Genomic DNA, 25,689 nt, shown 5'->3' on the forward strand with positions numbered 1-25,689 from the left:
ATTCTCCTGGTGAAGGGAAGGAGACATTAAGTTATGGTAAAGAGGTTAAGTGTGGGGCGCCAGGCTCATACCTTTTATTTATAGACACCAGGTACATCCGAGAAAGGAGAAGTTCTGGAACTTTAGGTCACTGTACAACATAATTTGGGAATAACCTGTTCTGAATCTGTTTAAATTTGCTTCAGTTTTAAAGCTAGTTAAACTGCTCTATGTTCACAGCTGATTTTTTTACTAATTTGTTTCCCAATAAGCAGGGATGCATAGAAGAGTGAGTTTAAAAATACACTGAACGATATTTTATGAATGAATGTCTGTGATATAGCATTAGTACTACCAGAATGCTACTTTAAGTAAAGCAAAATTCCAAACTCTAAAATTTCTACTTTCCTCCTTGAACAAATTTTGATGCACCCTGTGCTTACGCAAATTTCTGAAATGCTACATATTAAACCTGTTCCAGTCTTGATGAGTATTAAACATTTTATTTAAAGATTTTAAAGTAAAAAAAGGGTACACAAATACAGATTACATTATGATGACCAAGGTAGTATTCTACATGACAAAAATCAAAACAGAACAAAATTTAAAAAGTAAATACACAGGTACCAAACAAGCATAATACCTGATATGCAATTCAGGCTGCATACACATAAAATGATCTGACCACAGACATGCTTATGCAAAATAAGTTTTTTCTTAGAACACCAAAATTCCAACCATTCTGTCAACTGCCTTATTCCCGTTGAGTATTTTGAAAGAACTTCTATATAATATAAAAGGAATTGGCATGGCACTTAAAAACTACAAAAAACAGAACACAATTAAAAACATATTTGTAATGCAATTTTGTATAAAATATACACGGTAAATCTTATTAGTTAAAAAAAATATTTAAAAACAAAAGACCACCCTGAATAATGGTTAAAACCTCATCACAGAAAAATGTTCATCATTTGTAACATTACTGATAGAAAATAGATGGGATTTTGGAGGGAGGGGAGATATCTAACTTGAAGAAGTCATTCAAAATTTATTTAAAATTGTAGATAAGATAGTAACTCACTGCCTACCCCTTTCTCAACACTTATCATGAATATTCTAATATATAACTACAGGACAAAATAAAAGAATAGCTCAAAGAAAGTGTTTCTCAAAATAAGGTCCAAAGACCCAAAAGAATTCTAAGGTGGGCCCAGCAATGTGCATTTTAAACAAATGTCCCAGGTGATTGTTCCCCATTCTAAAATTTGAGAACTAATGCCCTAGGGAAACAGTACCACTTAAAAGCAAGATCATAAATATATTTCTGATATGTCCGAATTTTCTATGAGTTTATGGTTTGCAGTGAATTCTGTTTCTTTAAACAAGTTTCAGGTATTAAGAAAAACATATATACCTGTTACATAAACATGGGAATGTATATAAACGTTTTCCTTTGAGGTTTTCATTGCTTTCAGATTTAGTTATTTCAAGAAAAATGAGTATATGGCCAGAAACTTCAGAAAAATTACATTTCTAATAAAATGTAGCATCCAAAAGAGATAATTTATTAAATGCCTATAAATTTTAAATCATTCTAAATTTAAGACTAGATAGCTTTCCCCAAAATTCAATTTTACTAAGATTAGACAGTAACTTAGATGATTATGGTTACTTTTTACATCCCTTTATATTAAAAAAAATATTCAAAATAAACAGATGCTATCATTGGCATCCCTTTAAATAATAAATTGCTAAACACTAATATTAATAAAAAATAATCTGAAGAACTCTGCCCCTGAAATGTATTCCACTTTTTACATGTGTTACCTACTTAATAAAAACTCACTTAAGGAGCTGGAACTGTGGGGTATGTACGTGCATGTCCTTAATATTCATTCATGTGTACCTTATTTTTTAAAATTTCACTAAAGACTCCATAAGCAGGGTCCAAAAGTATGGATAATGGGGCTTTGGTGAAGAAGTGAGTATGTTTAAGTGAGTATGGTTAAGACACTATTTGGAAGATAAATACTTTTTCTGTATACTAAATTATAAGGAAAAAATAGCATACGTTCTGTCTCCACTGGATAATGGAATGCTTTTACAAGTCTGATAATGACTGCTTCCTTATTATCTAAACCAAATCACAAAAAATAACTGTGGGATTTGCTAATAAGGAAATAAATCTCACAATCTTACTTTTCGGTATCTATTTTAAATTTCTATTTTTTTCCTTTCTATATACTGAAAAATGCTACATTCAAATGCATCCTGGGCTCTTTGAGTGACATTTATTAACATTCCAGTTAAAGTTCTGGCTAAAGGGGTAAGCTCAGAAGCTAATGCCCATATACTAAAGAAATCACTCTAATCAGTTTTTCAAAAACAGCTAATGATTTGGAATCTGATACTTAATACAATATGCCCGTTTTTTCCCTCAAGGAGAATTTGTATCCCTAATTCTAAGCAAGCAACGACATCTTTTATTACCAGTTTAATAACTGTTGCCTTAAAAATCAATAATTTAATTATCCAAGGCAATAAAATTTACAACTGAATTTTTAAACACAACTCAGAAAGTAATAGGTAATATAATAAATTGTTGTTTTTTGAATTATTCTTTTATATCAAAATTAAACACTTCAAGATGAAGTGAATGAAGAATGACAAAAAAATCACGGGAGGCTTACGACGTAATCCCACCAGGTGCCTTAATGCAACGGATATGCTGTTTAAAAGCAGTGTAAGTATTTCCTTTAAACAAAAGGACGACTTCATTACTCATCAGTAGGCTGCTGGATTACCAGTATAGTTAAGTGTTGACACGACTGTCTGGAGACTAGTTTCATTTTCTTTTTCATAGTTAGATGTAATAATTGACTCTTATAGCCAATAACAGAAGATATTGAGTGCTTTTTTGTAGGTGAAAAATATAAAATGGTTCACGGTATCCAGGCTGGTAACAAGTTTATTCATGCATTAAATGGCAACACAAGCAAAATGCATAGTTGGAAAATGAGGATCAGACACATTCTTCTGCAGACATCAAAAGAGGATTGATGTACTCAAAACCTTCGAATTCAGACTGATCAATCTTCCTCACGATGTCACTGTTGAGAGAAGAATAAATTAATTTCCATAATCTAGATTTCTTCAACTTTTTACTTAATTGGTAAAATGGAAAAAAAAAAAAAAAAAGCAGGGGCGCCTGGGTGGCTCAGTTGGTTGGGCGTCTGCCTTCTGCTCGGGTCGTGAGGTTCTGGGGTTTTGGGATTGAGTCCCGCGTTGGGCGCCCTACTCAGTGGGGAGCCTGCTTCTCCCTCTGCCCCTCCCCCCAGCTCGTGCTGTCTGTCAAATAAATAAAATCTTAGGAAAAAAAATAACAAAAAAACAAAAAAATAAGGCTAATTTACATAGATTATGGGGGAAAAAAATCTCTTAAGTGTTTAGATTAGTTCCAAAACATTTTCTAGAAGAATCAAGAATACTGAAAATAAAAGAAGACTAACAATCCCACAGGCAAGTTTGGAACTAAAAGGTGGTCCAAAATTGAAGGCTAGGAATAAAAAAGTCACAAACTGTCACAAGTCTCGTTAATTTTAACTTTTGACCTGAACATTCGTATTTATAGGTAAACATCCAGGTCTGAATTAGCATTCAATTTAGTCATCACCTCAACAGGAAGATGGTGACAAGGCCTAGGAGAAGTTAACTGAAAGGAAAAGGCAATAGGGACAGGTACACAGACCTGAAATAAGGAGCGGATACTGCAGGGAGGTAGTAGAGACGTTGGCATTCTGCTACACTAAGCTTCTACTTTAATATGCAATAAGAGTAGTACTATTGAATATTTTAATACTTAAATGCACACACCGTACTGCAGAGCACAAAGTTACACAGGATATAGTCCCCTCCTTTAAGGAGGGAAGGTATCTCGTATAATGAAAAGCTACAAGAGAAAGCAGTACCTGCTAAATTTCATACAGGACAGCTAAGTCCTGATCTAACCACAGTTCTAAAAAAAAAAGGGGGGGGGGTGACTTCTAGTTAGAGAAATCGAGAATGCCAGCATTCATTGCATAAACACTTACCAAACGGAATTATGAAAGATGATGTTGGGTCTGCGAAAAATGCAAGTAATTTATTAGAGTTGAAAGCACAGGAACAGAAGCATGTCAAATGACAGATGATCTGGAAGGAAGGTAATGGCTAGCTCAAAGCAGCCGGTGCCGTTTACACGGAAGAGGTTCACCTTGATTCATCGAAGATGTGGCTGCATCTGAGGTAGCTCAGAAAGATGAAGACTCCGTACGTAAAAATGAAGGGTGCTGACAGAGGAGCAGCATGAGCGAAGGTCAGAGCACTCTACCAGAGGACGCACAGTAACGGAGACTGGTCAGAGCACAGCATCTGTGCTAGAGCCAGCGAGAGACGACCAGGGAGTCAGGCAGGAGACGGTGGGAGGCCAGCACTGCTGGCCAAGGGGACAGATTTTATCTGCTAGGCAAGCAGGAGGTTCCTGGAGGCTTCCGACAAGGGGGTGCTACTGAGATGTGTGGAATGCGTGGCAAAGCAAAGAAGGTGCCCGATGAGGAGGATGGTGTAATATTCTGGGTATGATCTAAAAGAGATGTGAACTAGACTCATGGCAATGGGAATGGAAATGAAGGATCTGATGCGAGTAATGAAGTAAAGGGAGAAGAGACAAGCACTTGGCAGCTGAGTATGTTACAGTGTGTTAAGAAAAAGGAAGAGTTGGGCGCCTGGGTGGCTCAGTCGTTAAGCGTCTGCCTTTGGCTCAGGTCATGATCCCAGAGTCCTGGGATCGAGTCCCACATTGGGCTCCCTGCTCGGCAGGAAGCCTGCTTCTCGCTCTCCCACTCCCCCTGCTTGTGTTCCTGCTCTCGCTATCCCTCTCTCTGTCAAATAAATAAATAAAATCTTTAAAAAAAAAAAAAAAAAAAAAAGAAAAAGGAAGAGTCAATAATCACGGACATTTTGAATCTGAACGAATACGTGATGGCATAATGAGCAGAAAAGGGTAAATAAAAACAAGGAACTGATTGAGAACAACAGAAAAAGAGACCATAAAGAATCATTACTTTTCTTTTCTTTCTTTCTTTTTTAATCTCTATACGCAACATGGAGCTCGAAATCACGACCCGGAGATCAAGTCACAAGCTCCACTGGCTGACCCAGCTAGGCACCTCAAGAGTCATTACTAAAGGTATTTTAGATTTTGTATGTTTGAGGTGCTTATCTGACGACCTAGGGGAGATGTTTACACAAGCAGACAGAAATGCAGCTCAGAAGAGATACTGGGTGGAGGCTAGGTGCTTCAGAACCGTCGTTCATTTATTCTTCACAGTGGCCTTGTGACGTAGGCAGTAAGAAAACAAACAGGCTCAGAGAAGTTAGGAAATTCAAACCCAGGGACACCTGGATGGCTCAGTCATTAAGCGTCTGCCTTTGGCTCAGGTCATGATCCCAGGGTCTTGGGATCAAGTCCTGCATCGGGCTCCTTGCTCAGTGGGGAGCCTGCTTCTCCCTCTGCTTGTGCTCTCTCTCTCTCTGCGTCAAATAAATAAAATCTTAAAAAAAAAAAAAAGAAAAAGAAAGAAATTCAAACCCAGGTTACCCAGTTGGTAAGAGGTGGTGTCAGGACTCAAATTCCTGTCCTTTGATTGAATCTGGTATTCTTTCTAATACATGACGCTGTCAGAAGTAATTATATTGGTACACCTCTCTCCTTTAGTAAATAGTAAGCTTTTTGTGAGACCCACCTACATGTTAATCGTCTTTGAATATCTAGTACTTAGTACACTGCCTTTTGCTCAACTGTTTCCCAATTTAGCTGGGCGTCATTTAAATAGCTGGTATCAATATTGTGGGGCTGGCTGAACTCTCCAAGGCACAAACTGCATATAGCAAAGAGAAGGCTGTCATGAACGAACTGTGGAACATCCCAGTCTCAACGGGGACAGGGAAAAAGGGGTGACAAGTGGTCACACAGATGCAGCAAAACCAGGAGGGATAGTGCCAACAAAGCAAGGCCGTGAGTGCCAAATGCTGTACAGACATCAGGGGAGATGAGGACTGATCAGAATACGCTTTAAAAATCAGAAATTAACAAGTCAATTCAACCTTCAGACGCTGAAGGAACAGGTTAAACTGTAAGGAGTTAAAAGTGCTGGTAGTAAGAAAGCCCCAATCAACATTGACTATTCTCAAGGAGTCTGATAGAGATACTGCTTATCTATTTCTCTTTTACCATGAGATTCTATTAACTATTTTGAAAAAATGAAGGAAGAAAATGTGATGGTTCAAAGATGTGCTAAGATTCAGGGGAAAAACTAGGATTTCTGGGCATGTTGATAAGTAGCAGAAATGCAGCAGGGAAAGAGAAATTAAAGGAGGTAGACGAATGGACGTAACTAACAAAATGAGATCCTGGCAGAAGCTAAGGAAACAGGTTAGGGCCACGGGGCACCCCCTGCAAGCGAGGGACACCCAAGCGCAGGGAAGAAGGAAGAGGAGGTAAGAGAGCAATTGTGAGCCTCGAGGTGGTCTGGTGAGATCTGAAAAGGGAGCAAGCTCCCACTGGAGTGGGGCGGGGGTCCCCATCCTTGCAGTCAAGGTTAAGGCAAGGCTGATCCACTAACAGTGGGGGTCGTGGGGGTAGGATTGAAGGCTTCTAAAATTTAGAGACAGTCTGGAACAGTTGGCACGAAGAATGTGGTAGGAATTAACAAGATGTGAGTAAAAATACTGCCGAGGAGGAAGGGCCTCCTCGAGATCAGAGAACGAATCTGTAATGACAGGTAAATGATCAAATGTCCCCAAATTATTCTAAACCATACTTTTAAAAGATTCAACATAAACATAAAAAATATGTCAGCTCACTGCTGGCTGGACTTGGTAGGGTAATGTAATCTTTTTAAAAAGCAATCGGGCAATACATATCAAGAGCTTGAAACATTTGATCCCCTTGGACTAATACCCTTTCGAGGAATCTATCTCAAGGTAACACGCAGGGACTCTGACAAAGATGGCGGCCTGCACAACAGGGCAGTCCAGGGCAGCGCAAGTGTGTGGGACTTGGGCAGACTGGGGTTTGCGTCCTGACGCTGCTGCCTGGCAGCTGCCTGGCAACTCTAAAACTCTGCTTCCCCTCTCCCAGCCTCAGTTTCCTTGCCTGTAAGACGAAGAGGACAATAAGCAGATTCACAAGGTTGTCGTGAGAATTCGAGATAAGGCACGGAAGGGAAAGTAGAAGAGGGCAGTTGTTATAATTTATAAGAGTCTCATAGATTCAAATAATCCCGTAACTGAATGGCTAAGTAAAGTATATTATAATCTCATAATGAAGCACTGTGTAGCCACTAACAAGTCAAAGAACTTTAGAAATATTTCAGTCTATAGAATTACTTACTCATCATCTGGAGTGAGCTGGACAGGTTCATTAGTAAACTGAGAATCAAAGTTGTCCAAACCAAATTCCCCAGAAATATTTGGTTTAAAGGGAGGTACCACCTGCTTTTGCTCCATCTAGGAAAGACATATTAGATGACAGCTCAAGCCTACGTTCTCAGAAAAATTCCACCTCTACATTTCTCCTCTGCCCTCAGATGCCTCCTCGGCCTATCCCCGTGATTTCTCAGCCATGGCTCTACAGTATTCACAAGGATGGAAATCATTTACAAAACTGAACACTGACGCAGGCCTTACTAATATTACAACCTGCTCCATTAAATTAATATTCTAAGCTTTAACTGTTTTAAAAGCTTTTTTAAAAAGCACTTTAGAGAGTGGTTTTAAGTTACTAAAGCTGTGATGTATTTGTTTTTCAACATTTTTTTAAGATAATAAAATTTGGCCCAAGATAATAATGAAACCTAACAGAAACAATGAAAATTTACATACCATATCCCAATCAACATTTCGAAAGAATGGGTGTCCCTGAATATCAGCAAATCCTGTTTGAGGATGACAACCCAATCGTTCCTTTGGGTCCTACGGTGGGAAGAAATGTTTCAAGAAGTAGGTGGATATCATGTTTTAGAATAAATCATCTTTGTGACCTGGGTTTCGTGTCTATTACATGATACCTTATATCTGAAATCAGAATGGTCTACCTTTCATTTCTATATAGTACAACACTAGACTTAAAAGAGTATCTGAAGCTTGTGACAAGATTTCCTCATGGCTCTCTCTAGCTATCATGTGATTATAGTGGACATAGGTCACTACTCCTTGCTAAAGAAAATGGGAGGAAAAGCAGCAGAATCTGGGCGCCTGGGTGGCTCAGATGGTTAAGCGTCTGCCTTCGGCTCAGGTCATGATCTCAGGGTCCCGGGATCGAGTCCCGCATCGGGCTCCCTGCTCCTTGGGAGCCTACTTCTCCCTCCGCCTTTCTCTCTCGCTCTGTCTCTCATGAATAAAAAAAAAAAAAAGAAAAGCAGCAGAATCATTTGAGCAGCACCCTGATATTTCTTTGGCAGAGATTAGAGTGCTGGTCAAAATATACAAACCCCAAACTTTACAAGTTTGTTCTTGGCTCATTTTTTTTTTTTTTTTTTTAAAGATTTTATTTATTTATTTGACAGAGAGAGGCACAGCGAGAGAGGGAACACAAGCACGGGGAGTGGGAGAAGGAGAAGCAGGCCTCCCGATGAGCAGGGAGTCTGCTTCTCCCTCTGACCCTCCCCCTTCTCATGTGCTTGCTCTCTCTCATTCTCTCTCTCTCAAATAAATAAATAAAATCTTTAAAAAAAATAAAAGCCCAATGCCCAATTACAGCAACAAACCATAATCTGTATACAACAGTGATACAACCATTATGTGAACCATTGGACTGAGAAGGGGCTGCAACTTATAAAAAGTCATAGCTTATTCATTACTGTGAATGAGAACATGTTACTATTTTCCTTTCCAATAAAAGATATTTAATATTAAAACCTCTCACCTTCATTTCTCAGTGTATTAATACTTAGATTTCCATTTTAAATCTTTCTTCATATAAAGTACTCAAAAGCTTCAACTTATTCTATTAAAATTCATCATTATCTTATCTATATGTACCTTAGAAGGTAAATGCACACCAACCTACTGTCTAACCTACAATTTATTTAAAGTAAGATTTATGACTGCCAAGATCACTGTGATACAATAAGAAGCGTATCTGGGGTCTGTCCCAGGTTCCCGACACAGAGCTCCTAAAACCCTTGTAATTTCCTGAGTCACAGACGTGTTGTTATTCATAACGAGTCCCTTTTGATTATACCTTAGTTTATGCTAGTAAGGTGACTCTTGGTGGGCCTGCAATAGCTTCAGGATGGGATCTGGTTGCCAGAAGAACCAACCATGTGATTAGAATTGTAACTTTCATTTTCAGAGGGGCTGGAAATTGAGTTCAATCACCAATGGTCAGTGACTTAATCAATCATGCCAATGTCACGGAACCTCCACAAAACCCTCTGAACCCTGGGGTTTGGAGAGCTTCTCGGTTGGTGAACACATCCATGTGCTGTGAGGGTGGTGCACCCCAACTCCACAGGGACAGAAGCTCCCGTGCTCAGGATCCCTCTGGACCTCACCCTGGGTATCTTTCCATCTGGTTGTACATTTGTATCCTTTATAACAAACCAGTGATAGTAAGTAAACTATCTCCCTGAGTTCTGTGAGCCATTCCAGCAAATTACTGAACCTGAAGTGGGAGGGTTGTGGGAACCCCCAATTTTGTAACCAAGTCACACAGAAGTGTGGGTACTCAGTACTTGTGACTGGCATCTGAAGTGAAGACAGTCTTGTGAGACTGAGCCCTTAAACCCCTGGAATCTGATGGTAACTCTGGGTAGTTAGTGTCAGAAAAAAAAATGAATTGTGTAGGACCCCCACTATGCCTGGAGAGTTGGGAGAATTGGTTGTTGGTGTGGAAAAAACCTACACATTTGGTGTTAGAAGTGTTGTGAGTAAAAACTGTTCAGAATCATAATCTTAGGTCCTAAAACTCTTCTAACCTACTGACCACAACAAATAACTGAATGGTCTTCAGATTTTTTAAGACCAATGACAGCATTTCATTTCTTCTGAATTTTATCTAGGGCTTTTGACATGATAATCTACGGGAAACACTACTGCCAAGTGCTCAGTAAGTAATGAGATTCTATGACTAATAACCCAGAGAAAACTGAATAATAGAGCTATAAGTACGATTGCAGCTATCCCCAAAGATTATAATTTTTCTCTAATTGTGTACATGATATATATCATTTATATTAAAAACACCATACGTAGTATATAGCTGGGGGTGAATTACATTGCCGAAATGGAAAGGACAACTCATCTCAGGATCTAATGCTGTCAAATTACCCTCTGGTGAAGAGCCAAATTCCAGATCTAACTGAAAAAATTATATACTCTGATGTTCTGGAATGTTACACTGCCTGAACCTCTAGTTATAGTTTCATTTATATACAGATAAACCACTAAAGATTGTTATACACAATTTATACCTTGTTGAGAAAACTCTTCAGGACACTTGCAGCTTTTACAGACAGAGAACGTGGTATGCGTATTTGTTTTTCCAAAATAACTAGAAAGATAAAATTATGGCATTATATTTAACTTTTACATGGCTTCGATCTTTACATTTTTATTATGAGGTGCATAAGGCATTCTAGCAGAAAAAATAAGACATTACATATATCACTTCAGCGTCTGCTTGTTTTTATCCAGTATGATTCTTTGTATTTCTAATCGTGGGCCCTTTTTTTTTCACCTTTTGATCCTCTTATATTCTTGGTACCCTACTTTTTCTCCATATTGTTCTTGGACTTATGCACTCACAGGGTCCATGTGAAAAGACTGTCCTCTCTAGCCACAGGATTCCTTCCTCCAATCTCTGTGGTATAAAATCTGAATGAACCTCTTTGTTATATTTTTGAGTACGAGAAAGTAGTTGGCAAATGGACTGAAAGTACAGAGGTAGGAAGATATATTTTTTTTTAATTGAAGACTCACATATTAAGAAGTACACTGTCCAAATTATTTTCCTTTTTCTTACCCAAAGTAAAAACGTGAGCCATCCTCATTCATGCTCTAGAATAGGTTATTCACAGAGAATCTCTGTAAAATACTGTAAATTACCTTGGAAGAGATAATCCTCTGTGTTTTGATCAGGGTTATCAGAGCTTCCAACAATATCAAATGGAGATCTTCCTGCCATCATCTCAAACATTAATACTCCAAGGGCCCACCAGTCGACACTGAAACCTTCAAAAAAGAAATTTTTGAAGCAACAAATTATCTATTCTGCATTCTTGAAAGTCAGTAACTTGAGATTCATTTTATTATATAATGAAAAAATAAACATAATGAAAAACTAAACTCTAAATGCATTATAACTATCATGGTAGGCACCGAAGATTACAGGAATAATTCACTTATCAACAAGGGGAGGTACCTAAAAGATAACTTGAAAAATAAAATATTGGAGGGACACCCAAGAGTCAGTTAAGCACCTGACTCTTGGTTTCAACTCAGGTCGTGATCTCAGGGAATGGGTTTGATCCCTGCGTCGGGTTCCGGGCTCAGTGCAGTCTGCTTGGGATTCTTTTCCTCTTCCTCTCCCTCCCCCTCTGCCCCTCCCCCTACCTGCATAGGCTATCTCTCTCTCACTCTCCCTAAAATAAGTGAATAAAATCTTTAAAAATAAATTAAAAAAATAAAATATTGGAAATGAAACATAAGTTTCTTTTCCCAAATATGCCTGCAATTTCAGACTCATGATCTGTTTCTAACATGTTGTTTTTGAGGATATAATTAAATTGTACTTGAGAATAACTTTCATTGGTCTGAAACCTGATCTTCTGCTAGCTGATTAAAGATCCTTGAAGGACCTTGGAATGAGATTATGAACAGCTGTCAGAAGTACCCATCCTCCTTTACATCTGCTGAAATCAGAGGGCCAGAACCCAAGAAGTCAAATGTGTTCTTAAGATAAATATATCCTCTGGTTCCTGACAAGCAGTCAATCTTTCCCTCATTTTTCAGATTCCTGGAGGAAACATCCCAGGAAATATGAACAAAATATGAACAATCTTCTAGGGGTTCATGACTCTGGAGTCACATGGCTAAAATATAAATCCCTACTCTGCCACTTTCTAGCTGTATGAACTCGGGCAAGTTATTTAAACTTTCTGTAAAATGGGAATTAACAGTGCTTACCTCCTAGGATTATTGAGAGGCTTAATTAATATGTGTAAACTGCTTATATTAGTGCCTAGTACTTTTAGTGTTGCCATTAATAAAATATTATTCAAATCTGTACCCCCAAATACTGCTAAGATCCTACTGTCTCCAATTTCATACTAGGGTTTTCATGTAGGTTTTAAGGGGATCAAGAAAGTTTATATTAATAAGATTAGTATTTAAATACTACAGTATAATATAATGCAATTGGTACCACATTTAACCACTCATCTAGCACATAGCTAAAATGCCACCTATTTATTTATTACCGTAATCTTCTCCTCTTAAAATTTCAGGAGCAATGTAATTGGGAGTACCACAAAAAGTGCTGGTTGTATCTCCTGGCCGTAATCCTTCCTTTTATAAATAAAGAAAAGAAAAAAAAGATATAATAAGATAAAAAATTATCTTCTAAATTCATCTCTTTTATTTCATCTATTATATAAGCTCAGCATCTATAGGTAATATATTAAGCTTAAATAAAATACCACTAGCACAGTTTTCCATATTATTAAAATCACAGGTTGCCACTAAATAGCTTAAAGAAAACCTGTCCTCATTAGATGTTGGCAGAGTTCAGTTAAGATAAAAATTGCACTTGAAATAATTTATAATCAAGTAAAAATTTAACTTGTATGAGTAAAAGGAATCAACATATTTTATGAAGAAAAGAAGCACTGTATATCCCATCTCCTAACACAAGCACTGCTGCCATAATGATGCTTTCCTTCTGGTTGTTTTTCCTAAGGCATAAATTTTTTCGTTTTGTATTTCAATTGAAAAAATTAAGGCAAAACATATTAATGTGTATAAATAGAGAAACTACACAATGACAAATGGAAAATCACCAAAAAGTTATAACAAACTTGCATGCACCTAACAACACAGTCTCAAAACACCAAGAGTAAAAATAGATAAATTAGGAGAATTTCACAATCCCTGCTATGGAATGAACGTTTGTATGCCCCCAAAATTCATATGCTGAAGCCCTAATGTGATAGCACTGGGAGATGGGGCCTTTGGGAAGTAATTAGGTCATTAGGTTGGAGCCTAATCCTGATGGAATTAGTTATCTTTATAAGAAGAAGAGAGCTCCCTCTCTCTCTTTCTGCCATGTGAGGATACAACAAGAAGACACATCTGCAAACCATGAAGAGTGCCTTCACCAGACACTAGTTCTGCTAGTACCTTGATCTTGGACTTCCCAGCCTCCAGAAGTGTGAGAAATAAATGTTTGTTGCTTAAGTCACCTAGTCTACAGTATATTGATACAGCAGCCTGAAGTGATAATACAATCCCCAATCATGACAAGTGATTTTAACACATCTATATCAGAAAATGATATATCATACAGACAAAAAAACTTAGTAAGCAGAAAAAGATTTAGACAAAAGCTAGAGCTAAATATAATATACATACTTAGAGAATATGTATAATCTATGTGCATGTGAGGAGAAAGGGAGGAGGGAAAGAAAGAGAGTGAAGGACAGAGAGACTCCTTGCATGGAAACAAGAGATTATATATCTTTTTTTAAGTACATGTGGGATACTGATCAAATGCTAAGTCACAAAGGAAACCTCAATATGTTTTCAAAGAACCTGTATCATTCATACCATTTGCTGGCCACAAGGCAATTAAATAAGAAATCAACAATAAAAAGATAGTTTAAAAACAAGACAAATAATATTAAATATACAATTAAGCAAGAGAAAGACAATTCATTTTCATGAGTTTCATTGTTTAAGTAATGCATGCCCATTATAGTAACTTAAAATATATGTAAAAGTAAACAAAATAAATGTGTAATGCTACATACAGAACAACACATATAGAATTAGACAATGCTCTACTGTAGAACTTTATTTAATGTGATATTATAAACATTTTACATTGTTATGAACTTTTGGTAAACATCTTAATGACTTCATAATGCTCTGTTCTGTAGTCATGCCATAATTTCCCTAATCATTCTCCTTACCAGTGGCCATGTAGATTATATATAATATTTATCACAAACTATAATAAAAAACTTTGGTCATAAACTTTTCCTCATAGACCAAAATATTCACTCAGAATATCCCAGAGGCAGAAGTACTAGATAAAAGAGTATGGCTGTACATCTTTAAGATTTCTGATACATCACCACCAACTACTTTCCAAAAGATTGTAACAATGCATACATTCACCATTGATACAGGAGAATACCCATTTCTTTAAACTCTTGTAAGTAGACTATTATAATTTTAAAAACCAGTATCTGACATGCAAAAATGAAGTCTCATTATTGTTTTAATGTGTACACTTTGTAACAAGGTTAGCATTCTTCATGGTTTTTTGTTGTGGTTCAGCTTTATTTTCCTTTGACAAATTATAAGACTTTTATATTATTGTCATTTTTCTTTTGAAATAAGAAAATAAGAAATTATTTTTTTTTTTCAAAAGAAATTATAATTTCTTTTGAAATTTTGAAATAAGAAAAAAAAAAGTGACAGAGAGGGGCGCCTGGGTGGCTCAGCTGGTTAAGCGACTGCCTTCGGCTCAGGTCACGATCCTGGAGTCCTAGGAGCGAGTCCTGCATCAGGCTCCCTGCTCAGCAGGGAGTCTGCTTCTCCCTCTGACCCTCCCCCCTTTCATGCTCACTCTCTCTCATTCTTTCTCAAATAAATAAATAAATAAAATCTTAAAAAAAAAAAAAGATAAATGTCTGAGTTTTGTACCTAAAAGCAAAAACACTTTAGGTAAAGATTTTCTTTTCTAATGTTGCTGAACAGATAATAAGGTCAAATCTTCAATACTATTAGAGTGTCTTAATGTTAACATTTAAATAATCTCCAACCTCTGGAGGCATTTCCCTCAGGTGAATGGGGGAGTGTAATTCATACATTTACATGCTTGTTGCCATATATATTTTTTTTTTAAGATTTTATTTATTTGAGAGAGAGAGAATGAGAGACAGAGAGCATGAGAGGGAGGAGGGCCAGAGGGAGAAGCAGACTCCGAGCCGAGCAGGGAGCCCGATGTGGGACTCGATCCCGGGACTCCAGGATCATGACCTGAGCCGAAGGCAGTCGCTTAACCAACTGAGCCACCCAGGCGCCCCTGCTTGTTGCCATATTACTGTGTGAGGATAATTCTGCCCCAGCTACTTTTAACAAGGAGAGTAGCTCCCTACACATTTTGTGCAAAAACACTCAACCCTTAAATGAAACACTGTTACAAAAAGAATAAAGTACCAAGAAATAAAGGATATTGTCCTGACAGTAACTGAAATTCTTATTTTGTTCTACTGTACCTTATGTCAGATATTTAAACCTTAAATATAAAAAATGATAGACTTCCTGGGAAAATCTTGAATGCATTATCAAGAGTTACAATTAAATGGCAAAGACTGGAAGGTGACATGCAAGTAGTTATGCTAAAGTCATGGGATTGCAGACAATTTTTATTTCCAAATTTTCTTCTATAGTATCACAACATTCAAGATAAAAAGTTACAGACAATAAAAAGAAATTAACTCTTATTATAGTACATATAACACTCACAGAAAATACGGAATTTTGTAAATGGTTAGAAAGTATGTATGTTTGTCCTTGTGCTAAAATCCCAAAAAGTATCCCAAACAAAGTAGCAGTCATTTCCTCAACTTTAAATACTGTTATTTTACCAAAACAATTTTATGAGCTGCTGAGATCTTCTGATTAACTAGAAATTTCCCTCACCTTACACATGCCATAGTCAGTGAGTTTAATGTGTCCTTCTGAGTCCAGCAATACATTGTCCAATTTCAAATCTCTATAAATTATCCCTCGTTCATGAAGATAATTTAATGCCAGACTGATTTCTGCAGAGTAAAATCTAAAATGAAAAATAACTCATTTTATTCAAATTTTTAAATTGTGGTAAGTTTCTAGAAGTCCTACCCCCACCTGCAGATGAAAACACCAAAATCATGTCAAAAGATTTTTTTTCTCCCAATGTTTTTAGAAACAATACCAAAACACAAATTGAAGTACCACTTTAAAACATCTAAGCCCAGAAGACAATTATAAAAGTTCCAGTCTACATGAAACTCGTACTTGTCATAAAATTATTAATCTGCAAGTCTTGAACAGAAGTTCTTAATCTGGGTCCTTGGCCAGACCTCTGCTGCTACAACCAGAGGCACGGTGGTATGTACATGAGTACTTATACCGCTTCTATAGGGTTTCCACAGCTTTCATCACTTCTCTAAGAGACCAATGCTCTCCCCAAATGCTAAGAGTCACTGATTGGTCTAGAATAGAAAAAATACTAAAAGTTCTACTCAAACTATAAAATCCATACCAAAATTCTAGAGAGGGAATTAAATTATTCTACAACCATACCATTTAATATTAAAGAGCTTTTTAGAACTGCTACTAACTCATTGGTTATAATGAGAACTTTTGACCTGAATAATGAAAACGAAACACCCAAGTTGGTTTATGGCTACTGTGGTGAATGTTACCATGATCATGGTTCGAGGTGCTTAACACATACCTTCTCAGCTACTTAATTCTATGCATAGAGAACCTAAGCCTTTATTTTGCACTTTGGTTCCCAGAAAAGTAAAGATGAAATAAAACCAGAACTGGCACTTGAATACAGTAAAAACTACTTTCCCCAAGTCCCACTGAACAAACAAGGAACAAATACAGGCTATGGTCACAATTAGAAATATCATTTGCGGCTCTGCTATAAAGGGGGATCATTTAATAAAGACTAAATACAGGAAATTAACAAAACAAAACACAGTTTGGTCCAAGATTAGATTAGTACAATTTCTACCTTATAAAATTGAAGGATATTATCTCTTTTTGACAAGAAATAATCAACGTCCTTGCAAGATTTCCATGAAACAAGTATTTATAAAAATAATATCTTTAACCTTTATTACATGCATATACAAACTCATATGCTTCATTTTGGCATTACTTTTATGGAACACAAAAGGGTGAGGATTATTCCTAATTCTGAGTAAAAACAAAGCAATACATGGCACAGATGAATTAAACTTATCCAAGGCCATGATCCTTCCCCACCTAACTCCTCCAACATATAAGCAATTTACAGTCTTATATAATAATATCAAATTAAAGACACAAAATAAATAAGTAAATAATATTTAATGATCTTTTCTCTTTTTTATCAACAGGCATGAGATGAGAGAAAAAAAAAAGTCAAAGGCAGAAAAATTCAGAAATTATAATTACAGGAAGAATAGTCAGAATTACATAATAGCTTAAAAGGAATTGTTCTATTACTCTAGTATATATGAATAAGAATCAATGAAAAACTGTCAGAGATCACTGCAAACCTTAGATGAATAAGTGTAAATTCATCAATTATTTCAGTTGTGGACATTGAATAGACAAAGTATTTTTAAATAACTGGGTTTAGTAAACTAAAGGTTCTCCCTTTAACACTGTTTATACTTTTCAACTGCTTATATTAATATATATTATAATGTAAACTAACTTTTATCTTAGCTCCTACATGACTTACAAAAAACTAGCATCAAAATAAATAATTTATCTAATCTTTTCAACCAGTGGCACATAAAAAGTCCCATAGCATTCCCTACCCCCAACCCTCCCCCCGCCCAGCCCCACCTCCAGCAAAAATCTAACACAAACAGTACATATTTACCTGGCATGTTCTTCAGGAAGTTTTCTTTGTCGCTGCATATGAAACATTAGATCTCCTCCATTTACATACTCTATGACAAAGAACAATCTAAAACACAGGAGAGATAAGAAACAAAACAAATGAATGTGGGGTGGGGGGAAGAGGCAAACCAAGGAACAGACTCTTAACTCTAGAGAACAAAGTGATGGTTACTAGAGGGGAGGTGGGCAGGGGCAGAGGTGGTAGGGATTAAGGAGGGTACTTGCAAGGAGCACCAGGTGTTGTATGAAAGTGTTGATACACTATATTACAGACCTGAAACTAATATCACACTGTATGTTAACTAACTGGAATTTAAATAAAAACTTGGAGAAAAAAAGTATTTTTTAATTAAGAAAAAAAAAAGAAAAGAAAATCAGCAAGGCTTAAATCCAGGAACTTTACATGTCAGGCTTAAAAAAAATAAATAAATGCAGGAGAGAGCACATGAAACCAAGATCCAAAATAAGGCACTGTCACTTTGCATTTTAAATACTACAGAGACCAGTTACAACATAGAGAGCATTCTATAGATTTACCCTTAACAAACATTCCAGGAATTTGGTGGAAACAAAGGGTAGTTGGAGTCGAAAGCTGTTTAATCACAGAAGATACAAGAAAATAAACCAGCATAATTGTGTAAACTGTGTCTTCTATTTGAAAGTAGTACCACTAGCAATCCAGAGCCTCTCACTCTCACCCCAATTTTAGCATTTGCAAGATAAGTCATTTTCAACTGTCACTTAAGGTAAAGAAGTTAGGATTTCTCCCTCTAGTTAAACCTTAGGAAACTTTAAGTACTAAAACTAGAATCTTGGAGATATTTATGACTTGATTTTTTTTTTTTTTTTTTTTTTGCCTAAAATGGGTAATTTCCTAATGCCACTCCAATGTTAAAATGATATCACTGATTGGAGTCTGAGTAGTAGGAAATTTTAAGCATAGTACTGTTGTGTCCATCTCCACGTCTTCCACTTCAGGCTTACAATAGAAAGCAGCTGTCATTGTCTAATATACCAAAATGTGTAAAGCCCAGTAATTATTCCATTATCTTTCAATCTTACCTGCTTTCTGTCTGAAAGCAAGAATGCAGCCCAACAAGAAAAGGATGATTGGATGCCTGCTCAAAAACATGCTTCTCCGTCTGTACCCAATCAATATCCTATTTCAAAATATGGAAGAAATCTATGTCAAACTGAATTATCATCAAAACTATGATAAATTTGTTCTTAGTAATTCATTTACCACATACGCAATTAGTAACTAGGCTAAATACCAAAAGCACTGATAATCATGAAACAAGAGCTTATATACAAATAGAGAAACACCACCAATAAATCTTTCAGTATTATGAAACGGTCTAAAAAACTTTTACAAAGCTCCCGTACTTTCCCTTGATAATAATATGGTTTGATTTTTATTTTTTAAAAATCATCATTACATTACATTAAATCATCACATTACATTAAATCTATCTTATGTAATCTGTTTGAAGCATATATTTAGAATAGACTGAAATTATAAGACACAAACATTGAGGTTTTCTCTGAAATAGTACACCTAAGCCAATTTAACAGTTCAGAAATAATAAATCATTGTGCTTACCTCATCATCGTTGACCAGCTCTTTTTTCACAACTTTCATTGCATAAATACGATCTGTTTTTTTCAATCGCACCAATAGTACTTTGGCATAACTTCCTCTACCTATTACCCGAAGCAAATCAAAGTCCTGAAGACCTAAACTGGATGAAGCTTTGCCACTTTCCCTGGTATTCATTGCCTGTTGAGAACATTTACATCAAAGAGTTATACCTAGAGGAATTTTGCATAATACATTATATTTCTAAGCCCTGGTTATACCTAAGATGATTTTAAAATATCTGATGATTTAAGTTCTTAATAGTTCTTTTCTTACATCATACGATATAATCTAACTACGCAACAGGTAGGATGAATTCATGAGCTGAGGTCAGAGGGATAATGATAGGAAGTTGACATCTGAGAAGTGTTAAAGGGTATCTTAAGATCTGACAAATTTTGGGTCTGGAGGCAATGAAGATACATGAATTTAAAAAATGACACTAACTTTGATGACCGGGAGATTGGAGGTACTACTGACAGAAAAACAAAGTGTGCACACAGGATAAGATTGACAGAGCTGTTGAGATAATAGGCTTGCTTTTTCATCCTGAAGATACAAGCTACAATGGGATATCAAGATTAAAGAGTCCACTGGAAGCTTGATATATGACATCTGAACTAATGGGAGGACACATTCAGAGACATTTTTAGAAGCTATAGACAGAAAACAAGCATGAGGCAGCTTAACTAATGGAAAACATTTTTTCTACACAGTACCCAGGCTCCTTTGGAATGAGAACATTAGCCTTTTAATTCATTTACAACTAAAAACTTAGGCTTCTGGTAATTTATAGAGAAGACCAAAGATAATCTTTTTAAACATATCTGCAAAATCCTCCACATACAATCAACAGATGTACCCATAAGAATTAAGTATGAATTTTCTCAAGTGAAGAGTATCAAGAAAAGCAAAGAGCAAATTTTAAGAAAAACGAGTAAGCACAAATCGGAAAAAAAAAATTATGAAAACTGAAGGAGAATGATTTTTCAAGAGAAGGGTCATTTACAAAAATCTAGAAATAAAAATCCGATGTGGTAACAAGGATAAATAAAGAGGAGTGAAAGAAATCAGATTAGAGCAGATTAAGAAAGCACAGAATGGTAAGAAGATAAGGCAATATACAGACTTTAAATATGGTTAACTGGGAACTATAAAAGAGAATGACATGACTGAGTTCTGTTCTGCTAGCATTCACTCCCTCTGGATCTTACTGCTTACTTGCTCTGATGAAATAAAGCAAGCTACTTTGTTGTAAGCTGCCTTACAGAGAGGCCCACCTGGCAAGGAACAGAATCCTGCCAACAATTAGGTAAGTGTGGAAGCGGCTTCTTCCCAGTCAAGCTTTGAGATAAAAGCAGTCCTTGCCAGCACCTGTATGTGATTCTGGGGCAAAGGACCCAGATAAGTCATGCTTAGATTCCTGACCCATAGAAACTATGACATTATAAATCTTGTTGTTTTAAGTCACTAAATTTTGAGATTATTTGTTACATAGCAATTATCTAACATAAGGACTTTAAGGCAAAAAGCATTACTATAAACAGAAAGGGATATTTCATGATGAAAAGGTGTTAATCCAACAGAAGATAATATGATTCTAAATTTGTATGTATTTAATAACATGGCCTCAAATATATAAAGCAAAAGCTAACAAAACAAACAAGGAACAGACAAATCTATAATGTAACCTTGTGGTTGAGAAAGAGCAAGCAGTCAGTGAGGTCACAGAGATGGAATAACATTGTTAATAATCTTGACCTAACTGACCTGTACAGAACACCACACCCAATAACTATAAAACATACTGTATTTGAAAATACGTATGGAACATATACCAATGCCTATGTGCTTGGCCTTCAAGCAAGTTTCAACAAAATTTAAAGGACAGAAATCACACCCAATGCATTTCTGATTTGTAGAGGAATTAAGTTAGATGTTAAAAAATTTTCCAAATATGTAAAAATCAGTATACTTTAAAGTTATGCTCTGATCAAAGAAGAAATCATAATAGAGATTAAGATATACTTTACAGTGAATGACAAAAAAGCATAAGGAGATAATCAGAGGAGAAATCAATGCACTAGAATAGTAGATAAGCATTCAATAGAGAAGAACCAAAAGTTAGTTCTCTGAAAAGACTAATAAATGGATATCCCCCTGCCAAGAATGATGAAGAAAAAGGGAATGCACAATAAATTTTATCAGGAATAAAAAAGGATGTCATTTCATATTCTCAGAAATGGACAACTTTATGTCAATAAAAACCTGAAAATTTAGGTTAAACAAATTCCTAAGAATAACATAAACGCAAGACAAAATAGAGATATCTAAATTGTCCCAGATCTATTCAGACATAAATTACAGAATTAAAATCCTTCCCAAAAAGAAAACTCCAAGCCCAGAGTGCTTTTCTGATGAACTTTTTAAAAAATATAAATAATGCAGGGCGCCTGGGTGGTTCAGTCGGTTAAGCGTCTGCCTTTGGATCAGGTCATGATCCCAGAGTCCTGGGATCGAGTTCCGCATTGGGCTCCCTGCTCCGTGGGGAGCCTGCTTCTCCCTCTGCCTCTCCTACTCCCCCTGCTTGTACGCTCTCTCTGTCAAATAAATAAATAAAATCTTTAAAAAAAAAAAGAAGAAGAAAGAATGCAATCTTATAGGAATTCTTTTCAGGAATACAAAAAATTCCAAAATCATTTTATGACACCAAAACTAGGCAATCCAATTTAAAACAGGGAAATTACAGGTCAATGACTCACATTAATTTTTAAAAGAAAATAAAAAACAAAACCTAAATATTGGCAAATCAGATCCACCAGTATATAAAAGAATTATATATCATGACACACATGGAGTTTATTCCAGAAATGAAAAATAGGCTCAACAATTGAAAATTAATGAAATTTACATATGATCAACTCCAGAAATGTCATAAAATGTTTTTGATAAAATCCAACATCTTGTCATGATAAAGACACAAGTCTTAGCAAACTAGAAACAAACTCCCTCATTTTGATAAGGGGTATCTATAAAATAAAAACCTGTAGCAAACATCAAACTTATTGATGAAATACTAGATTTCCTCTGAGATATATAACAAGACAATGATATCTGATGACTACTTTTCAACATCATTTTGGTCATCTGTAGAGGTCCTTGCTGATTCAATAAGGCAAGAAAACTACAAGTCTATAAGATTTGAAAAGGAAGGAATGATACTGTTATTCACTGATAAGATGATTATATATGTAGAAAACCTAAAGTTATCTATAGATAAGCTATCAGCATTAATAGGTAGCAAGGTGTCGGGATAAAAGGCAATTTAGGAAAAAAAACCTTATTTCTATATAACAGTATTAAATAGACAATTATATTTTAAAATAATACCATTTACATCCAATACCTATAGTTCAAAGACTTTGAACACTATAAAACATTGCCAGAATTTAAGGAAGACCTAAATAAGTGAAGGAATATATCATGCTCATGGTTTGAAGATTTCATATTGTAAAGATGTCACTTTTTCTGAAATGTATCAATAGGTTTGGTTTATTTGCTTGATTTTGTGGAAACCAGCAAACTGATTCTAAAATTTACATGGAAATTCAAAAAGCCAGAAAGAGTAGCCAAGATAAGCCCCAGAACAGCAAAGTAGAAGAATTTTACTAGGTAGACTTATTATAAAGCTATAGTAATCATGAAGCATGATATCCGCTAATAATAAAATAAAAAATAAAAGAGAATCCAGAATTATATCATGCAATGAGTATATAATTGATGAAGAGATAGCTTTGCAGAGTAATGGGGGAAGGTACAGCCTTTTCAATATCTTCAATAACCTTGGGAAAAACAGAGTTCTTAAGGCCCAAAAGCACTACCAAAAAGGAAAAGATGAATGTATTTCACTACATTAAAAATCAAGTACATCTATTCATCAAAAGATACCATTAACAAGGTGAAAATACTAGCCATAGAGTGGGAGAATATATTTGCAAATATAACTGATAAAAGGCTAATAATGTCAAGAAATACAAAGAAGTCCTTTAAATCAACATAACAAAGACCACTCATTTAAAAAAAAGACACCTAACTAAAAATGATACCCAATGGCCAATAAATATATGAAAAGTTGTGCAGCAAGGAAATGCACATTAAAAAACTATAATGACTACCACTACACATTCAACAGATTCACTAAAATTAAAAAGATAGACCATACAAAATGCTGACAGATTTGTGGAGCCAATTAAACACACATTATTGGTGAAAGTACAAATTGATACAAGCTCTTTGGAAAACTGTTTGGTATTATCTACTAAAGTTCAGTTACTCTTGACTCAGGAATTCCACTAATTATATACCTAACAGAAATGTTTATGTGTATGTGCCAAATTCCACTTACAAGAATGTTCATAACAGCATATCATAATAATCCCAATCGGGGGGGGATCAATATTAAAATACATAAATTGAAACAACAGTGAAAATAAATGAAATACAACTACATGAAACATGACTGAATCTCACAAACACAATATTGAGCAAAAGAAACCAGACACACACACAAACTACATACTGTATGAATCCATTCATATGAAGTTTGGGGGAAAAGCAAAATTAATCTCTGGTGTAAAGACCATAGTGAGAAGGGGGTGTTAGTGACTGGGAGAAGGCACATGATGGGTTCATGGGATATTAGTAGATCCTATTTCCTGATCACGGTGGTCATTACACAGTGTCCACTCTGAAAATTCATCTAGCTATATACTCATGGTTTGTGTACTTCATTGTATGTCATTCTTCAATTTTAAAATATATTACAAATCTTGATGATACAAACAAATAAGTCTTTGGTAAACAACCAAACCAATAAACAATAACAATAAAGGCAATGAGAAACTCCAAAAAGAACAAAAAGCTGTAAAAGAGTGTCAAGGATTGAAAAGAAATATTAGCAATTCATGGTGCTAGAAGAATAGAGAATTTCTTCTTTTGAATGATTCATTCAACTTGTGAACAAAATACGGAAGATGTAGTTACGGTTGCAGGACAGATTATAAACGTTAACAACCTTGGCAATGTAAAAATAAATATGTATGTAGGGCGCCTGGGTGGCTCAGATGGTTAAGTGTCTGCCTTCGGCTCAGGTCATGATCCCAGGGTCCTGGGATCGAGTCCCGCATCGGGCTCTCTGCTCGGCAGGGAGCCTGCTTCTCCCTCTGCCTCTTTCTCTCTCTCTCTGTCTCTCCTGAATAAATAAATAAAATCTTAAAAAAAATAAAATAAAATAAAATAAATAAATAAATATGTATTTATGTAAGAGAGGAAAGTTGGAAGAAAGAGAAGGAATAGCTAAAGGAGAGTCAAGGTATTGACTTAAATAGAACAAAAAAACTAAGATAGGAGATTAAATACGGAATCAACAGATGTGCTTCAAGGTAATACAGTAGTGAAGGAAGTGGGTAGACAAAACAACACTGGCTGTATACTGATAATTTGTTTTATCTGGGTAATGGATAAAGGGGCTTTGTTATACTACTCTGTTTACTTCTAATTACATTTGAAATCTTCCATAATAAAACGTTGGGTTTTTTTTTTTAAGGTAACCATGAGTAAAACATAATGCACCTATCAAACGAAAGAGAAGAGAAAAGGGGGAGGTACTGTGAACTAAATCTTGATGGCCTAAAATATATAAAGTTGGAAAACTGAAAAACAGAGGTATAAACATTATAGGCACAACTACAAATGATTAAAAAGAGTTGCCTCGCAGAAGTCAAAGTGGGAGTTGAAGGCGTGAGGCATGATAAATCTTTTTTACTACAAGCTTTTTAAAAAAAAAAATTTTAATTACACATTTTAATTAAAAAACCCTATTGCTTTAAAAGCTGATCAAATGTTTAATAGAAAAAATAGCAGTTAAGATGCTTATCATTTATACTTTAAATAAACAATTAGCTCATAAGATGGAAGGATTTATAATATATCTTAACAATACTACCAAGTATTCTAAACCTCATTCTTAATTATATTTTTTAGGTTATGCTATCTTAAAATGAAATAAGTTATCCCTGTATGCTATTAAATTTTATTTTCTCTTGTTAAAAAAAGAAGAGAAGTTATCT

General features: G+C 35.6%; 1 protein-coding gene across 1 annotated transcript in view; it reads right to left on the reverse strand.

Annotated features, from left to right (window-relative positions):
* Nucleotides 1-869: 869 nt before the first annotated feature.
* Nucleotides 870-25,689, reverse strand: part of PRKCI (protein kinase C iota) — a 67,032-nt gene continuing 42,212 nt past the window's right edge. Inside the window, exons 9-18 of the mRNA XM_021702579.1 lie at nt 19,526-19,702; nt 18,985-19,082; nt 17,903-17,989; nt 15,955-16,090; nt 12,504-12,591; nt 11,131-11,256; nt 10,497-10,576; nt 7,906-7,995; nt 7,415-7,530; nt 870-3,092 (exon numbers count right to left, since the gene is read on the reverse strand). Of these exons, the coding sequence (XP_021558254.1) occupies nt 3,005-3,092; nt 7,415-7,530; nt 7,906-7,995; nt 10,497-10,576; nt 11,131-11,256; nt 12,504-12,591; nt 15,955-16,090; nt 17,903-17,989; nt 18,985-19,082; nt 19,526-19,702 (1,086 nt within the window). The 3' untranslated portion in view covers nt 870-3,004. The remainder of the gene's footprint in view (nt 3,093-7,414; nt 7,531-7,905; nt 7,996-10,496; nt 10,577-11,130; nt 11,257-12,503; nt 12,592-15,954; nt 16,091-17,902; nt 17,990-18,984; nt 19,083-19,525; nt 19,703-25,689) is intronic.

Source organism: Neomonachus schauinslandi, chromosome 1, assembly GCF_002201575.2.
Source record: "Neomonachus schauinslandi chromosome 1, ASM220157v2, whole genome shotgun sequence".
NCBI classification, from domain to species: domain Eukaryota; kingdom Metazoa; phylum Chordata; class Mammalia; order Carnivora; family Phocidae; genus Neomonachus; species Neomonachus schauinslandi.